Below are 16,062 nucleotides of genomic sequence, written 5' to 3'. Positions count from 1 at the left end.
TGTCGGTGCGCCATACAATGACTGGCCGTGGTGCGCAGCAGCCGTGGCCCCGCGCCATCTCCCCCCATCGGCCAGCACCGCACACCCGCCACTTCCACGCAGCGATATACACGCAGCAGCTGCTGGTGGTGGCGGATCACAGAGTGACAAAAGAAACGAGAAAGAATTACAAAACAAACACTGTGAAGTTGGTGTAAACTAGAAAAGATAAAATAAAAGTATGGACAAAACTCCACACAATCGCTGGAAATTACAAGACAATCAAATGAACACTGGCAGAAAAGAAAGACAATAGAAAAGCACCAATGAAAACAAAAATGAGCGACACTGTTGGTGCGCCATACAATGACTGGCCGTGGCGCGCAGCAGCCGTGGCCCTGCGCCATCTCCCCCCATCGGCCAGCACCGCACACAAATTTCACGTGGCGCATGTCACAGGATAGCGTGATTCACGCTTCCGCGTGTAGTTGATGCACGGTCCAGGAAGCTTAATGCGTTGGAGTGGGTGTCGACTGCCAGTGGCTGCGGCTGACGGTCAATGGTATCTGGATTGCGTTCGTTGCTACCAATTATGCGCTCCCACTGCGGCGGTGCGGGTGGTCGGTACGACGACGCGCCGGCGGTGCGTGAAGCGTACGATGATGATGTCCTGTCGTGGTGCTTCCGCAACTCTTCGTCACTCTCCTCGTCATCGTGCAGCAGCGCATCCAGCTCGCCACGCTGTGGCTCGCGCAGTTCCTGCCAGTGGTGGTCCTCCACGTACCACACAACCGCACAGTACACAGTGGCCGCAAGCAGCACAGCGGTCAGCAGCATCAGAAGTGCTGCGTACGCCCTCGCTCCGCCGTCGCTGGGCGCAAGATGGTTGGCCGCGCTGGTCAGGCACAGCGCCGCAAGGAGCACAAAGCTCGCCGTGCGCATCACCGTCAGGAAGGCCGAGCGCATCATGTTCGTGAAGGCAACCACGCCCGCACCCGCAAGCAGCACAGCAGCCATGCAGAAGTACAGGACGTGGCAGACTCCCACGGGCGGGTGCACAGCCGCAATCAGGCCCACCACACACAGCACCGACAGCTGGAACACGCACCAGTACACGTGGCTGCCCTTCATGTTCGTCAGCATGCCGCCGTACATCCGCTGCTGCACTGCGGGGTGCCAATACCCGACGGGGTACAGCAGGCGCTCGTGCAGCGGCTTCCTCGAAAACTGCCAGTACTTCGCAAAGCTCGCGCCCGTGTGGCGGGCAATCAAGTAGCACACGCCAGCAGGAAACGCCACACCGTACAGCACACCAAAGACACCGATCACGCGGTGCTGCACGCGGGCGCCGGGCATCGCCAGTGCGAACACGGAGCCGAAGAAGATGCCGAGGTGCATCGCGTGCGCCACGACGTACGTCAGGCTCGGGAAGCGCATCGCCGCCCACGCACTCGCCGCGTCCACGCCGCGCCACCGCTGGAAGGCCGCCGTCACACCGTAGTGCACGCACCCGAACACAGCGGCGAGCAGCGCGTTGCCCACCACCATCCACAGCGGGTCAAGGGCAGCGAACACCGACAGGAAGTACGGCAGCGCAACGGTGCTCGCACGCTCCTGCGCCGAGGCACATGACATCCTCGCAAACACGCCGAGTGCCTGCATCTCCAGGATGGAGCCCAGCCCGCCGGTCACCACCACGGCAACAGCCGTCGCACCCGCAACAACGCCGGTGATCGTCGAGAGGGCGCTGGCAACGGCGGGCGGCGTGTTGGACGCGATGGTGAAAGACCCAAGTAGCGCACCGTTGCAGCCGCCAAACACCGCCACAGCGTCGCAGCGAATGACTATCGTCTCGTCGGCACCAATGAAGTAACCGCGGTGCACGGGCACAGCCAGCTCCAGTACGGTGGACGGATTCGTCGCGTTGCGCTCCCACGTCGCGTTGCTCAGCATCGCTCCCCACGGACCACCAAAGCCGGTCGGCTGCAAGGTTGACACCGGCACGAAGCTCAGGTGCGTGCCGAGCTGCAAGTCGCCTGCCCACCGGAACGGCGGCGGCAGCGCCACCATCAGCCATGTCGGGACGGCGCTCCCACCGCCGCGGATGTCGCTCTGCGTCAGGCTCCCACTAGCCGCCGTCGTCGTCACGGTAAGTGTCGGGCACGCCACGTCGCTCCACCACGGCGTGCTGCTCACCGACAGGCTCACGCTCAGTGACTCCGATGCCGTCACTGTCGCGGTCGGCAGCTCCGTCGCCGTAACCGACGCTGCCGGGGTCAGCGTGGGCGGCAGCGTCACCGTTTCCGTCACCTGCGGCGTCTCCGTCGGTCCGTAGTTCGTCTGACTGTAGCGCGTCGCACTCAGGCTCGTTGTTGGCGCTGTTGGCGTCCACGTTGGTGTCAGGCTGCGCGTCGCCGTCAGCGTCGCCGTGTGGCTCAGCGGCGGTTTCTCGGGCGTGCGGTTGCACCCGTCTACGCGCGGCAGGTACACCGGCAGGCAGTCGCGCCCGTACCCGCCCTCAGCACAGCGGCAGCCGCACGACTCCGACATCGCCCTCGTCGCAGCAGCAAAGCAGCTCACGTCGGCGTCGCACACGCTGCACGCCACGGGGCGAACTTTCCCGATGATGCCGGCGGACCTGTAGTTGATCGCCTGCAGCGCCTGCCCGTTGAGCGTCAGGCACCCCACGACGAACCTTCGGCCGGCGCCCCCGAGCGCAACGGTGCCGTCCATCACGACGGGCCCACTGCCAGCGTTCTTGTGAAACGTCAGCGTGCTCTGCACAAATTCCACACTGCGCGGGTTGGGAGGCACCGACAGGAGCCTGCCGCTGATGCTGTTGCCGCGCACCGACAGCCACGACCCGGACAAAAACGACACCGTCTCCCGCAGCACCAGCAGCGCGCCATCCGTCAGCACACCGGCGTTGTCATTCACCACGACGGCGGACGCGTTGGCCTCCACCCCGCTGTCGAACACCAATCCATGCGCGGCGTACACCTGGCTCCCAGACACGCGCAGCACAGCGCCCTCCGACGCCACCACGCGCGCACTCGCGTACAACGCATATTCGCCACCGAACACAGCCGCGTCCAGCGCGACACCGCCGCCGACGAGCTCCAGCACGGCGCCGTCCACCACCACCGTCCGCCCACCAGTCATCACGGTCACGAGGGCCACGCCGGAGACAACCAGCACGGACCGCACGAGCCGCAGACCCGACAGCACCAGCACCGGTGCGTACGGCGAGGACTGCGAGCCGGGAAGATACACAAGCGGCGTCGGCCTCGCGGAAAGCAGCAGGGAGTCCGTCACCGTCAGCGCGGACCCCGCGGGATACGTGCCGGTCAGCACAAGCGCACCGTTCAGCGCCTCCACATTGCACACGGACAGCTCCACCGGCCCGCTCTCGTTGCTCCCCGTCGCCCCCGCACCGCGCAACCCTCCACCGCCCATCACGTACAGCACGGCGCCGTTCAGCAGCGACACGTTCTGCACAACGATCCGCACGCCGTCTCGCGCCATCCACGGCACGTAGAGCACAGGACTCACGCCGTCCAGCACAACGTGGCGCAGCGTCACCTCGCTTGCGCCGGCAGGCACAACGAACACCGACCGCACCGTCAAGTTCTCGCGGACGAACACACTCGACGCGGTGCCCGCAGCGGGCGGCAATGCGGGAGCACCCACAGGCACGCACGCCTCGCCGTGCCCGCCGCTGCCGCACTCGCACACGCACACACCGTCCTTCATGCTCGCCGTCGCCGTCCCGGGCGCGTAGCAGTGCGTGTCCCTGTCGCAGTCGTCGCACCCAACAAAGTCGATGCTCCCAGCGTCGCCAAAACCAGCCGCTGCGTACTCCTCCGCCGTCGACAGGACGCGTCCACCAGCGTCGTTGCATGCCACCCTCAAATGCGCTCCAGCCGCAAGCGACAGGTTTACCGACAGCATCCGCGGCAGCAGCGCTCGGTTGCGCACAAAGCTCAGCGTGCTCCCAGCAGCGGTCACGGCGCCAGCGGCGTAGAGCATCTCCCTCGAGACGCCGTCGTGCACGTTGCCCTTCACCAGCAGCATTGACCCGCCGGCCAGGCTCACCGTCGAATCAAACGCCACCGCGTAGTCCTCCGTCGACGCAAAGTCGCTCCGCACAAGCGCCACAGCGGAGCCCGACACGCTCACAGCCCCACGCACGGACACCGCGTGCTTGCACAGCAGGAAGTCGCTGTCAACAAACGCCACCACGGAGCCGCCGCTGGCCGCAACACCGCCCTCCACCGACACGCACAGCCCCAGCGCCGTCTGCACCGACAGCCCGTCCACGTACAGCGCACCGCGCGACGACAGCGCCACGCCGCCAACCACCAACACGCCAACAGCGTCGCCGAACACCGCCGCCACCTGCGTGCGCGCAATGGTCAGCACACTCCCCGTCAGATTCACCTTGTGCACCACGAGGCACGCGGGGAGGTCGCCAAGGTCGTAGGCGCCGCGATACGCAACGCGCTTCTCGGCAAGCAGCACCGAGTCCACCACAGTGACGCGCGAGCCCGGCGGAAATCGGTTCGCCACCAGCACACCGCCGCCGGAGCGCGACTCAAGCCCGCTGATCAACACATCGGCACGCTGGCCAGCAGTCGGGTCGGACAGCCACCCAACAACGTACAGGCTCGCTCCGCCCACAAGCGTGCAGTTCGCCAGCGTCACGTTGCGCACGCTCCCTGACATCAAGCCCACGTCCACCACGACGTCCGCCGCAAAGGTCACACCAACGTAGCACACCACCGACGTCCCGAAACCGGCGCTCACCTCCCCATCCACACGCACATCGCGCACGCACGAGTCGGCGCCGTCGGTACTCGGTGGCTCGGGAACAGCGACGGGCAGGCACGCATCGCCGTGGCCGCCCTCCGCGCACCTGCAGGCGCAGCCATCACTCGGAACCGTCGCCGTATACGCAGGGAAGCACGACGCCGCGAGGGTGCATGGGTCGCTGCAGGTCAGGAGGGTCGCATTGTACTCGGACGGAATACTGTATTCCACCCCCTCCTTGTCGTTCACAGTGTTGCACGCGGCCACAACCGTTCCGTTTGTGAGATTGCTGGACCCTGAGTATATCCAAAGCACCTTCGGCGTGCCCGTGCTGGAAATGAATTTGTTGCCTGACACAGACACTGTGGAGTTCCGTAGATTTGCCCTGGGGTATGCGTAGGCAAAGGCATCCGATGGGGATTCACGGCAGAGGTTGCCGCTCAACTGCAGCCAGGAGTTGTAGTAGACATAGGAAAGCAAGCTTGAACGAAACACATTCAAGCTTCCCTGTATGTCGTTGCCCTGAAACACAACCGCTGACCAGGACTCCACACGTAATGCCCAGAAAAATAACATGAAGTACTTCACCGGCCTCGACACAACGTTGCCTCGGATTACCACGGCAGAGTTGTTCAGTACATCCAGCGACGAGGATTGGAAAGACCCGCCAAGATATATCAGCGTAGCGCCACCGCCGTCCATATGAAACGTGTTGCCCATCACCGCAAACAGGGAGTGCCACGACACCCTCAGTGGAGATCCCGCAGCGTGAATGGCGCTTGACGATGCCGTCACGCTCTGAAACACATTGCCACTGAGCACCACCGCGGAGCCATTGCTGACCACCAGTCCATTCATCGCAATACACGAAGGGCTGTCAAGGTCCAAACCTGGCCGAGAGATCAGCCTCGTGACCGTGAAGTGGTTCCCGCTGATCGTGATTTTCGTGTGCGGTGGAAAATCACCCTCCGGGCTGAGCAGCGCGTCATCGAACGTGTTGCCGGTGACAACAATGTTCAGCGACCCCACAGCGGCGTGCGCGTTGCCCAACAGCACCAGCACGGCGCCGTCCCTCCACGTGCATCCATCGAACGTGACATTCACCACGTCGCCCGTCATCCCCCCAATCAGCACCGTCAGGCTCATGCCGCCCCCGCTGAACGTCACGTTGCGGTAGCACAGCCACGACAGCCCGCTGCCCACTGCCTGCGCCACCTCGGGGTACACCATGTCGCTGATGCACTCGCCAACCGGCGGCGGTGGCGGCGGTGGCGGGCCAGCAGGCACAAGCGCCGGGACGCACACATCGCCGTGCCCTCCAGCAGCGCACCGGCACTTGCAGTCGCTGACCGCCGTCGTCAGCGGAGCAAAGCAGTCGCCGTCCTTCGTGCAATCCCCGCACACTTCAACCGTCGTCACGTTGGTGATGCCATTCAGCTCCAGTTCAGCCGCCGTCGTCAGCACCCGTCCCGCAACCGTCAGACATCCGGCAACGAACCCGTAGCCGGCGTCAACCTGCGACAGCAGAGACCCCGACAACCCCGTTGAGCCCATCTTGCAGCCCGTCAGCGTCACCACACTGCTGCCATCGATGTTCACAGAAGCGTCAAAGGAAGAGTAGTGGAACATCGCACCCAATCCCACGTCGTTGTCGCGCCAATCCAACCAACTTGAATTCCGGACGGCCCAAGAATTATATGCATAGATGGCGTAGGACACGGAACCGCTGTTCCCTACCACGCGCAGCACGCTGTGATTCGACACGGTGAATTTTTCTTGCTGATACAGGAAACTTGTCCCGGAGACCATCGTATTGTTGAGCAGCGCAAAAACTGAGCGATCACTGGCAATCAGCTTGTACATGTACAACATGTTTGTGTATTTATCAAAGCTGCAGTACCGCGTGTACAGCGAGCTGCCACCCACCAGCGTCAGCGTCCCGATCGAGTACAAACCATACCCGCTATGATCCAATGCACGCGCCTTGACGTTGCTGACCAACAGCGAGGACGCACTCAACACAACGTCGTCCAGCATCACGACGCTCAGCCTGCTGCTTGCAGTGATCGACAACTGGACCGCGGATAACTGCTCCGCGTCAACCTCCGTGACGGCGATGTCGCAGTGCCGCGGGAGGGCACGCCTAAATAGAACAACGGAGGACCGCATCACCGTCTGGCTCACGCGGATCAGGACGCCGGCTGACTCGGCCGCCTCAGTGCCCCCAACAAACTGCAGCAAGGCTCTGTCACGGAATGTGCACCCAGTGAGCGTGATGTTGATGGGGAGATGCAGCGGCATACGATTGAAAAGGAACGTGAGCGCAGCACCCACGCCGCTGAATGTCACACCCACGTAGCAGTGGTGCGTCTTCCACATGTTCAGCGCGAGGCTCGTCAGCGTCTGGTTCACCACGCAGCTCGTGTCGCCGTCCACAAATCTCTCCGGCAAGGGCGGCACAACCGTGTAGGGCACCTCGAAGGGAAGACACGACGCGCCATGCCATCCGCCCTTGCAGCTGCACGAGCACGAGCTGCGGTCCACCGACTCCGTCCCGGGCATGTAGCACGCCGTGTCGTCGCTGCATGTGCCGCACCCGAACACCACCACTTTCTCCGGAAACACGCCGTCGTACGACACCTCCTTCTCGCCCTGCAAGTTGCACCCGACCACAAACCGCGCGGGTGACGTCACAAACGTCTTTCCTGGAAACTTCGCAAAGGTTTTACTCGAGTCCGCCTGACGGTTGTGTGCAAGCACCACGGTGGTGCCGCTGCCCGATAGTTTAATAGTGTACCAGAAAGACGGAATAATGAATACTGAGGCTGCGCTCACGTTGTTGCCCTCCACACGCCACTGCGCACCACCCTGAAGAATGACCGAGCCGTACAAATAAAACAGCGCAGAATTGAATGCCTCCGTGTTGTCAGTGAAGGTGCAGTCCGCCACTCTCAGCAGCCCCGCAGAGCTCACAGAAACCAAAAACTGAAAATGAATGCCGATGGCTGCACTAATCGTGTTGTTCTCGACGTCAATGTAGCCGCCGTTCTTCACATCAATATCGTTATAATAAACGGCCGATGCCGAACCGTAACCCTTCCTTGTTGACTTCAGCATATTTCCCTTCATAATGATCCCGCCCCCATCAACAACAACAGCAACGGGGAAATAAACGGCGGAGCTCTCCCCCTCCATGTTGTTGTCGAGCAGCAGCAGCGTCGAGTTCTTACCCAAAGTAAACCTTGGAAATTGAATGGCATGGCTCGACGTTGACAAGAGCTTACTGCCCGCCACCAGTATCTGGGAGCTCGCGCCAAAATCATCCTCAAACTCCAATGTACCAGAATCCAACGTCGAGAATGCCACGTTCACGTACACGCGCGCACCACTCCCCTTGATCGACAGGCCCATGAGGACGCACTGCAGCAGCGTGATGTTGAGTGTCTGCTGTGGAGCATCAAAATACGACAGGTCCAGCACAGTCGCAGCCGTAAAGGTCACGTTGACAAAGCACAGGCCACGCTCACCGGGATCAGGATAGTCCACGGAGCTGATGCTGCCACCGTAAACGCAGCGGACCTCCGTATCGTTCGCATCTGAGAGCGGGAGCGGCCCAAGGCCGTCCGGAACCGCAGCTGGCAGACACGTGCCGCCGTAGCCGTCGGAAGGGCACACACACCCACAGCCGCTGATGCTGCTCGTCCTCGCTGCGAAGCACAAGGCGTCCACGGTGCAAGTGCCACAGTCCAACACCGTCACGGGCGCCACAATATTGAGTTCGCTTCTGTAATTCGTCACAGGAGATCTCTTTACCTCGTTGCACGTGCCGTAGATGATCGGGCTTGAGTCGGATGGTGCCGACCAAAAACTTGTCATGTATGCAGTGGTCGACGAATAGGAGCCGTAACCAAAGTCGTTGTGAAGTATCGACCACACACTCCGATCGCGAAACGCCACGCCGTTCTCGTCGGCCACGTACACAACGTAGGCGGTGCGGAACACGTTGTCGCGGTGCACCAGCCAGCTGCCGTCAGTCACAGTCAGCGTGGTTGCAATGAGCATGGCAAAGCCAAGACGGAACTCGCTGGACACAACCTGCAGCACGCTGCCGCCATCCACCACAACGTCCCCAAACACACACGCGCCTTTGTAGTATTCGGTACTCGGCGCACTCCACGAGCTGTTCTGTATGGAGAACACGGAGCCGCCGCTAACACGCAGGTCCGACGCAATAGCATACATCACGTGCATCTGCGACATGACAGCGCAGTTGTCCATGTAGAAGACGCTGGACAGGTTCACGACAAGGCCGCGCTCCACAAGTATCGCAGCGCACGAACCCCCGCCACACACCAGAGTCGACCGCGTCATGACAAACCGCGTCGACAGAAGACGGACGCCGTCCAGGACAAGCGCGGAGCCGTGCCGGGATTTCTCGTGGCCAGGAGTCGTCGGCACGTACTGCGACCCGCCAACCGTCGCGCGCAGCGTTGAGTTCGCCAGCAGCACACTCGAGTTCAGCGGCATCGTGCCATGCAGCACAATCGTGCCCTCCAGCGACGTCAAATTCGTCATGTTGACGAGGACGTGCGGCACCAGGTGCGCCGTGCTCTCGCTGAGGCCGCCAATCCGCAGCTGCGCGCCGCCCGCAAGCACGCAGTGGCGAAGCGTCACGTTCAGTGCGTCAGCGAACGCGTCCATCGAGCGCAGGTCCACCGCCACAGTGATAGGTCCGCTGAACACCACCGAGTCGAAGCACACCGTCGCACGCCCACCGCCAACCGTCACGGACTCCGTCAGCGTCACGCCACTCACGCAGCCCTGCGCACCGCCACCACCGCCGCCGGCCCTCGCAGGCGGCACGTCGAACGGCAGGCACGCCTCGCCCACACCGCCAGCGCGGCAGCTGCACACGCAGTCGGAGAACGACACCGTCAGTGCATCGAAGCACGCCAGCGCAGCCGCACAGCCGTCGCACGGCACCACGCTCACGGAGGGCAGGCCGGCCAAGCGGTAGTCGCCGCTGCTCTGCAGCACGCGGCCGCCGGCACGGTTGCACTGCACGGACACAGCGCCGCTCGTGATCGTCGGCCCGGCGGCAAGCGTCGCGCCGGTGGCAGCGCAGCGAGCAATCGACACGGCGCCGCCGCCCAGCGTCACCCCCGACAAAGACGCCACCGACGACGCCTCGCCCACCGCCCACACGTTGTGCAGGTCCAGCCACCCGCCGGCACCGACCGTCCCACCGCCGCAGCGCACCAACGGCGACGCAGCAGACCCCTCGACGCCCACGAAGCTCAGCACCGAGTCGGACACCGCAAGGCGCTCGCCAAGCACAATGCCGCCGCCGCTGCTCACAACCGACACGTTCGTCACGGAGAACACCGAGTGGTTACGCAGACTGAGACGCGACGAGGACGCCACATGCATCGCGGACGCGGTCGGACCGCCCGACGCCTCCAGCGACACGCCGTCAAGCACCACAGCGCTCGACAGCAGGTCCACACCGCCGCCAACGTACACCGCCGACCCGCCCGCCTGCGACGACCTCAGCACGGTGCTGCTCACACGCAGCTGCGTCTGCAACAGCGACGTCGCGTGCAGCACAAGCGGCGACGCCACCGCGTCCGTCAGCCCGCTCAGCTGGGAGTAGCGCATCGGCCCCGGCGTCACAATCGTCGAGTCACGGACCGTCACGTTCGTGTGTGCCGGCAGGTTGTGCACAAACACGAGCGAGCAGTAGCTCCCGGACAGCCCGCTCACGCTCACCTCCAGGCTCCGGTCACTCGCCGGCTCGCCGCTGTAGCCCCGCACGTATATCTGCGCACCGCCGTCGCACACGCAGTCCCTCAATTCGATGCGCAGCGCGCCGGGAAGCATCGCCGCAACGTCGAGCACCACAGCCACGCCGTTCGTGATGCACACGCCGTCCATCAGCACCGTGTCCAGGGCGCGGCCAACCGTGATGGCTCTGTCCACCGTGCCGCCCCGCAGTCGCAAAGGCACCGCATCCACCGCGGGCATCCACGCCGCCGCCGCAACCAGCGCCAACACTAAAAGCAGCACCGCCACACGCAGAGTCGCAGCGGCCCTGCGCCGCACGCGGTGCCGGCTGTGCGGACACGCACCCACCGCAGACGACATCCACCAACCCAAAAAGGTACCAACAGGGCTGTCGTGGTGTGTCGCACTCGCCTCGTCGACCGTGCCTCCTGCTCCGCAAATCCCTTCCTACAGATTTCAAATACAGTGACCCGATTCCGCCAGATCGTTATCCCACTACTACTTCTACTAATAATAATCCTACTGCTGCGAGTAATTCCTAAAACCTTGAAACGCTAGCTGTGGTGGTCAAGCCACAGTGTCTCTATCTGCACGGCAAAACAAGAAAGAGGCAGCAACAACAGTAGCCAGACACAGTAGCACGCAGCGGCATCCGGCCACAGACATTCCACATCACAACACAGCCAGCGAGACAAAGACGCGCAGACGCAGTCAGCCCAGTGATGCCATCGGCCTCCCACCGCCCGCGCAGCCCCACACAACCGCCGTGCAGAGTGGCGGGACCCCGGCAAAGAGGCAAATGACCATTGGCACCGCCCTTCTCACCAAATGCCTCCAGCACATGACGATCCCGATGCCGTGGACAACACACAAAAGCCGAGGCAGATACACGTGGCATTGTTGCAACCGCCAGCCATCGAGCGCGTCCGTGAACGTGGTGGTGGTGGTGGCGCGGAAGTGGGGTGGTGAGTGCGTCAGTTGCCAGTAGTCAAAGCGTCGTTTCTCGCTCACGTGGGTCGGCATTGCAGAACAAAGAGCGGCATCATGCGCGCACGGCATGCACAAGGGCAAAAGGGAGGAATAAAGAAGCACGGTGGCGACACTCAGCCACGGGGGACAAGGGTCCACATCGACTCTGCGGTCGGTTGACCTTCAGACGTCCGGTTTGTAATCACGCCGCCGCCGCGCAGTTCGTGTGTCTGCAGGGGACTGGGGAATGGAGGGAGGGAAGAGAGAGGCGGTGCGGCCCGCATCGATCTCAGTTGGGTGTGACAACGGTGAGGTCATCTCGTCAGATCGCCGGCAGCAAAGACGGTCGCCGTCAGCGGCGGTCAGTGCCTTCCTTCTCCCACCGCAGCACCACTCCACCGACGCCGTCGCCCGCCTCCTCCCCACCGACACAACGAGGAGACAAGAGCAGGAGATGTAACACCCGCAACGATCAGGCTGCCGCAGAGTCTCGTTGCAGCCGCCATGAACAGACGAGTGGGATGCAAACAAAAAAGGAAAACAATTGCCCCCTCAAGCATCTCAGCACAACGTGGAAGCACAGCAGCCGGCACACAAGGCGCAACACCGTTCAGTGGCTACCAGCACTCACCCTCAGTTACGCGGCAAAGTGGAAATGAACGAGCTCCTCCCACACAGCCATCCTGCAACACGAGTGGGTCACATGAGCAGTCACACAAATTAACACCTCGCCACGCAAACCAGCAATCAAAGACACCGCCGGCGAAGGAAGCGATGGTTGGCTGTGGCGCCCAGCCGCAATAATAAAACATGTGTCACCTTGCTTGGGGCATAAGGAAGAAGTCCAATCAAAGAGGCACACCGATTCGCACCAGAGGGAGGTAAGAGCAAACAGAAGCAAATATTCGCCTAGGGCGATTGACCGGATCGTAAAGTTATTTACGAAAATCAAGCAATACAAGGGGAAGAAGGGGTAAGTGAAAAAGCAGTGGGCTCACCACACCCTCAAGCTTTGCCCCAACTAAGTATATGTACACATATGTATTCCGATAGCCACTCTCGTGACATGCTGCACCCTATTCGGATTGGATACATACATATATATATATTAATAATAATTTACGAAGTGTCAAGCTTTGGGGCTCTCCAGCCACAAGACCCCACCGCAATGTGGGAATCAAAAGGGAGTGGGTGAGATGGTAAAATTAAATTTACGAAATTATCTGGCGGCTATCGGTTCCATGGTCCCCTACAGCCGTGGTCATACCAAAAATCATACGGTAGAAAAGTGTCGTAAAGCGTATTCATTTTACCAGGATACATATTAATTTAAATAGCCAGCCTTCCCCGCGATCATTCCCTCCACAAGCTCCTAGAAAACAACAGCGGAAGTCCATAGAACCATCACAATACTGAATGTGGGAAGCGGGGTTGCCACGGGAGTGTGAGAACGTCATGCAATACACTCGGCGATGCAGTCACAAAGCAGGTGCTTACACCACCACGGCCACCAGCACCCCACGAGCCCAGCATGGGGTGGCAGAGGATGCCACTGCAGCCAGCGGCGAGCACCGCAGTGTCTCTCACGGCTACCTGAAGACAAATGTCCCGGTGATGCGTGTGCCGGCGGGGAGACTGACGACGGTGCGGCACGGGTCATCCGCATGGGAATCGTCCAGCAGCTCGTTGCTGTACACAGGCGGAACACCCGGCGCGTTCGCGATGGTGATGTGCGGATGAACATTTTCGCAGGGGAACTCTCCCTCGTTGCGCACCGCGATCGCCGTCCCCTTCGGATCAGACGCAACGCTCGTCAGCGTGAGCTCAATGGACTAGCCCAGCAGCCCCACCAGCTGCTGCAGCAGGACAGGGTCCTTGCAGGCGTCACGACCCAGGTACAGCGTCGTCACATGGAAGGCCTTCTGCACCTTCTTGCTGTCCAGCATCTCTGGCGGCACAAGCTCAAGAACCCTCTCGGGTGACGCAATCTGAATTGCAGCATACTCCACGTGGCGGGGGAAACGGCACAGAAAAGACTCGCAGGCGTTCGCCACGCCCAATGCTGCCGCCATGTCGAGTGTCTGAATTTCGGGTATGTCCGTCAAACCACGTGCGGAAAGTTCAGCCCAAACGCGCCGTGCAATGGCGGCAGTGTCGTCTGCCACGCTTACCTCAATGAGCGGCCCCTCGGTTGGTGGACGGCACCGCGTCGCGCAGTCCAGCAGCGTTTGACGCACGCGCCGCCCTTCCCTTCTGTCCGCCTTGAAAGTGCGGTGGGCAGAACTACGGCGACGGACTCGGTCGAAGCAGATGTCCACTAGTGCATCCGTGCCATCGGGGTGTGGCCATACCACTGGCAATGCCCTGAGCCCGAGATCGGCGTAGTCGTCGCGTGCGGCCTCATCGAGGTTCATCTTGTCGATGATGAGGTGCGTGTGGCCACCTCGCTGCGCGCGCCGAATGGCGTCAAGAAACTGCCGCCTTCCCCCGGCCTCGTCTTGGTTGATCCAGCATGGCGAAAGCCCTGCCTGGCGCAGCAGAGCGTACAGGGTGCGGGAGAATGTGGAATTGCCGCAGCCCTGCGGACCAACGCAGACGACAGCGTCGGGGTCGCTGGTGACGGCGTCGTCACCGGACGGCTCGCAGTGCATCACTTGGGACCGCACGTGCGCATCGGCGGCGCAGGTCTTGCAGCCCGCCAAGGCTCGTTCGCGCCGTTTGCCGCCCCGTCACATGCAGCCACGCTGCAAACCGCACAAGGTATTCGAGGCGTTCCGCTTCCCAGTCGCCGAGGCACCGGCGCACCTCCTCTGGCAGCCCGGCGAGCTTGCCTGCGAGCCTCAAGCGGAGCGCCACACCGCACAAACGGTGCGTGACGATGGCGTCCTGCGCCGCACGCTCCATTGCGTATGCGTGAGACCGCTGCCTCCACATCCGCACAAAAACCCCCGCCTCGTTGCAGCCGTTCACCACCGCACCCTCACGGTTAAGACGACGCGCCATGCCGTCTCGCAGGGCTGCGTATTCGTCTGTCCCCAGCTCTACTGCCGGTTGCGGCGTCACAACGTCAAGACCGAAGGACTGCAGTGCCGCCATGCTGCTCGCGGGATCGGCACAGAGGCCTTCATGCGGGGTCGCACCACGGCAGGTAACGGCGTAGAACCTCAGTGTCTCACGGGGCCCGTGGTCGACGAGGTGTCCACATTCCCGCAGAATACCATCAAAGCATGCGGTGCGCCCCGTAGAGCTCAAATAGTCATGCAGAGCAGCGGCCCTTCCCTCCGGCAGCGCACGCAACGTGTCTCGCCAGACGCTCGCCACACGTTTGGGAACCGCAGCGCGTCACGTGCCCGAGTGGCATAGCCCCTAGCGGCAGAAGCGTCCGCTACATCTCCTGAACAATCCCCGCAGCAAATGCCGCACCCATCAACGTTTTCGTAAGGTCGTGTCGCACCCCTTCTCCCTCGGAAAACCCCGCGGCCCTCCTTCCCGTGGCGCGTGCCATCGTGGTGCGGCCCCCGCCCCATTGCAGCCTAATAGTCCCCTATCTACTGTTGGTGTAAAATACTTCTTGTACAACTGCAAGGGGAACACCAGGCGTTCACGTGCAGTCCAGCAGAAGCCACAGCAAACAAATATACGCGGTGGGTACCACAACAACCAGCACGCCCCCACCTAAATGCATCATCTTCACGGACACCACACTCAGCCACACCACTCCCGTTGCATGTGCGCCCTCTCTCCCCCATCATCCCTTCCTCCCTCCTGCCGGCATTCACAGAAGAATGCTGCGGATGCCGGAGAAATGTTCCACGTCGGCATCTGTGACGCCAGCCCGCCGCGCCTGCCACCCCGACAAGACGTGCCGCACAACGACATCCGCGGCGAGTTCCTTTACCTCGGCGCTGTTCATCTCACCCCTGCTGTACTTCGACGTCACCTCCGCGAGGAGATTGTCGTCGGGGCAGAAGAACCGAATGAGTTGGTACGCCACGTCTGCGTGCAGGTTGACACCCTCCGCACGCATGTCCTCCAACGTGCCACCCCCACCAGAGAAGGCCTTGCGCACCTTCTTCCGCACCTCCTGCTCCGTGTCGTGTAGTGTGATGACTCCGTTCCCCTCGGCGCTGCTGCTCATCTTGAACTGCGCTCCCTTCAGTGCGGGGAGGAACTTTGTGTGCAGCAGTGCGGGGGCGCAGCACTTCATACGCGGCGCGACGTTGCGTGCCAGGAGGAAAAAAGGGTCCTGATCAATTGCACAGGGAATGATGCACTTCAGCGGCGGGTCCCCAGCTAGCCGTGGTAGCACACGGGGGAAGGCACTGCTAAAACACGGCGCGGCCTGCACCGCTGGAAAGGCTGCCTTTCCAACATTGTCGCTATCCTTCAGGCCAAATGTATTCTTCACAGCGCTCAGCGTCAACATGCGCTGCACCTGCACGACAGTTGGGTACATGTCCCCCATGTACACCGTGTTGCGGAATATAAATGTCTTGCGTGGATCGAAGCCAAAGGCAATGA

General features: G+C 62.0%; 3 protein-coding genes, 2 non-coding genes and 1 pseudogene across 5 annotated transcripts, besides 4 other annotated features; all 6 read right to left on the bottom strand.

Moving 5' to 3' along the window:
• Window positions 1–669: part of a sequence feature (areas merged during assembly that could not be assigned to a particular haplotype. This can correspond to areas where the two haplotypes were merged or to regions with more than two copies in the genome that were merged during assembly.) that runs on past the window's edge.
• Tc00.1047053506375.50 (dispersed gene family protein 1 (DGF-1), putative) lies at window positions 433–10,932 on the bottom strand (the record flags this gene model as incomplete). Its single annotated transcript, XM_807583.1, has 1 exon — window positions 433–10,932. One exon carries the CDS (start codon window positions 10,930–10,932, stop codon window positions 433–435), a length of 10,500 nt encoding a protein of 3,499 aa, XP_812676.1.
• Window positions 670–16,062: a sequence feature (areas not merged during assembly with more than two copies in the genome that could not be assigned to a particular haplotype).
• Window positions 11,284–11,631, bottom strand: Tc00.1047053506375.35 (uncharacterized protein; the record flags this gene model as incomplete). The annotated part of the gene is made up of 1 exon (XM_807591.1): window positions 11,284–11,631. The coding sequence occupies one exon, from the start codon at window positions 11,629–11,631 to the stop codon at window positions 11,284–11,286; it is 348 nt and encodes a 115-aa protein (XP_812684.1).
• Window positions 11,546–11,621, bottom strand: Tc00.1047053506375.30. The gene has a single exon (XR_008255351.1). It is a non-coding gene; the product is annotated as a C/D small nucleolar RNA (snoRNA), TB8C3C3 (small nucleolar RNA).
• Window positions 11,673–11,752, bottom strand: Tc00.1047053506375.25. Its single transcript, XR_008255350.1, has one exon. It is a non-coding gene; the product is annotated as a C/D small nucleolar RNA (snoRNA), TB8C3C2 (small nucleolar RNA).
• Window positions 12,639–12,663: a sequence feature (AT_rich).
• Window positions 12,641–12,915: a mobile genetic element.
• On the bottom strand, window positions 13,129–14,637 carry Tc00.1047053506375.20 (annotated as a pseudogene).
• On the bottom strand, window positions 15,317–16,062 carry Tc00.1047053506375.10 (tryptophanyl-tRNA synthetase, putative; the record flags this gene model as incomplete). The annotated part of the gene is made up of 1 exon (XM_807582.1): window positions 15,317–16,062. A coding segment is annotated over one exon (746 nt), but the record flags the coding sequence as incomplete, so codon positions are not given.

Source organism: Trypanosoma cruzi, genomic scaffold, assembly GCF_000209065.1.
Source record: "Trypanosoma cruzi strain CL Brener 1047053516481 genomic scaffold, whole genome shotgun sequence".
Classification (NCBI taxonomy): Eukaryota; Euglenozoa; class Kinetoplastea; order Trypanosomatida; family Trypanosomatidae; genus Trypanosoma; species Trypanosoma cruzi.
This window is presented reverse-complemented; position numbering and strand designations above follow the sequence as displayed.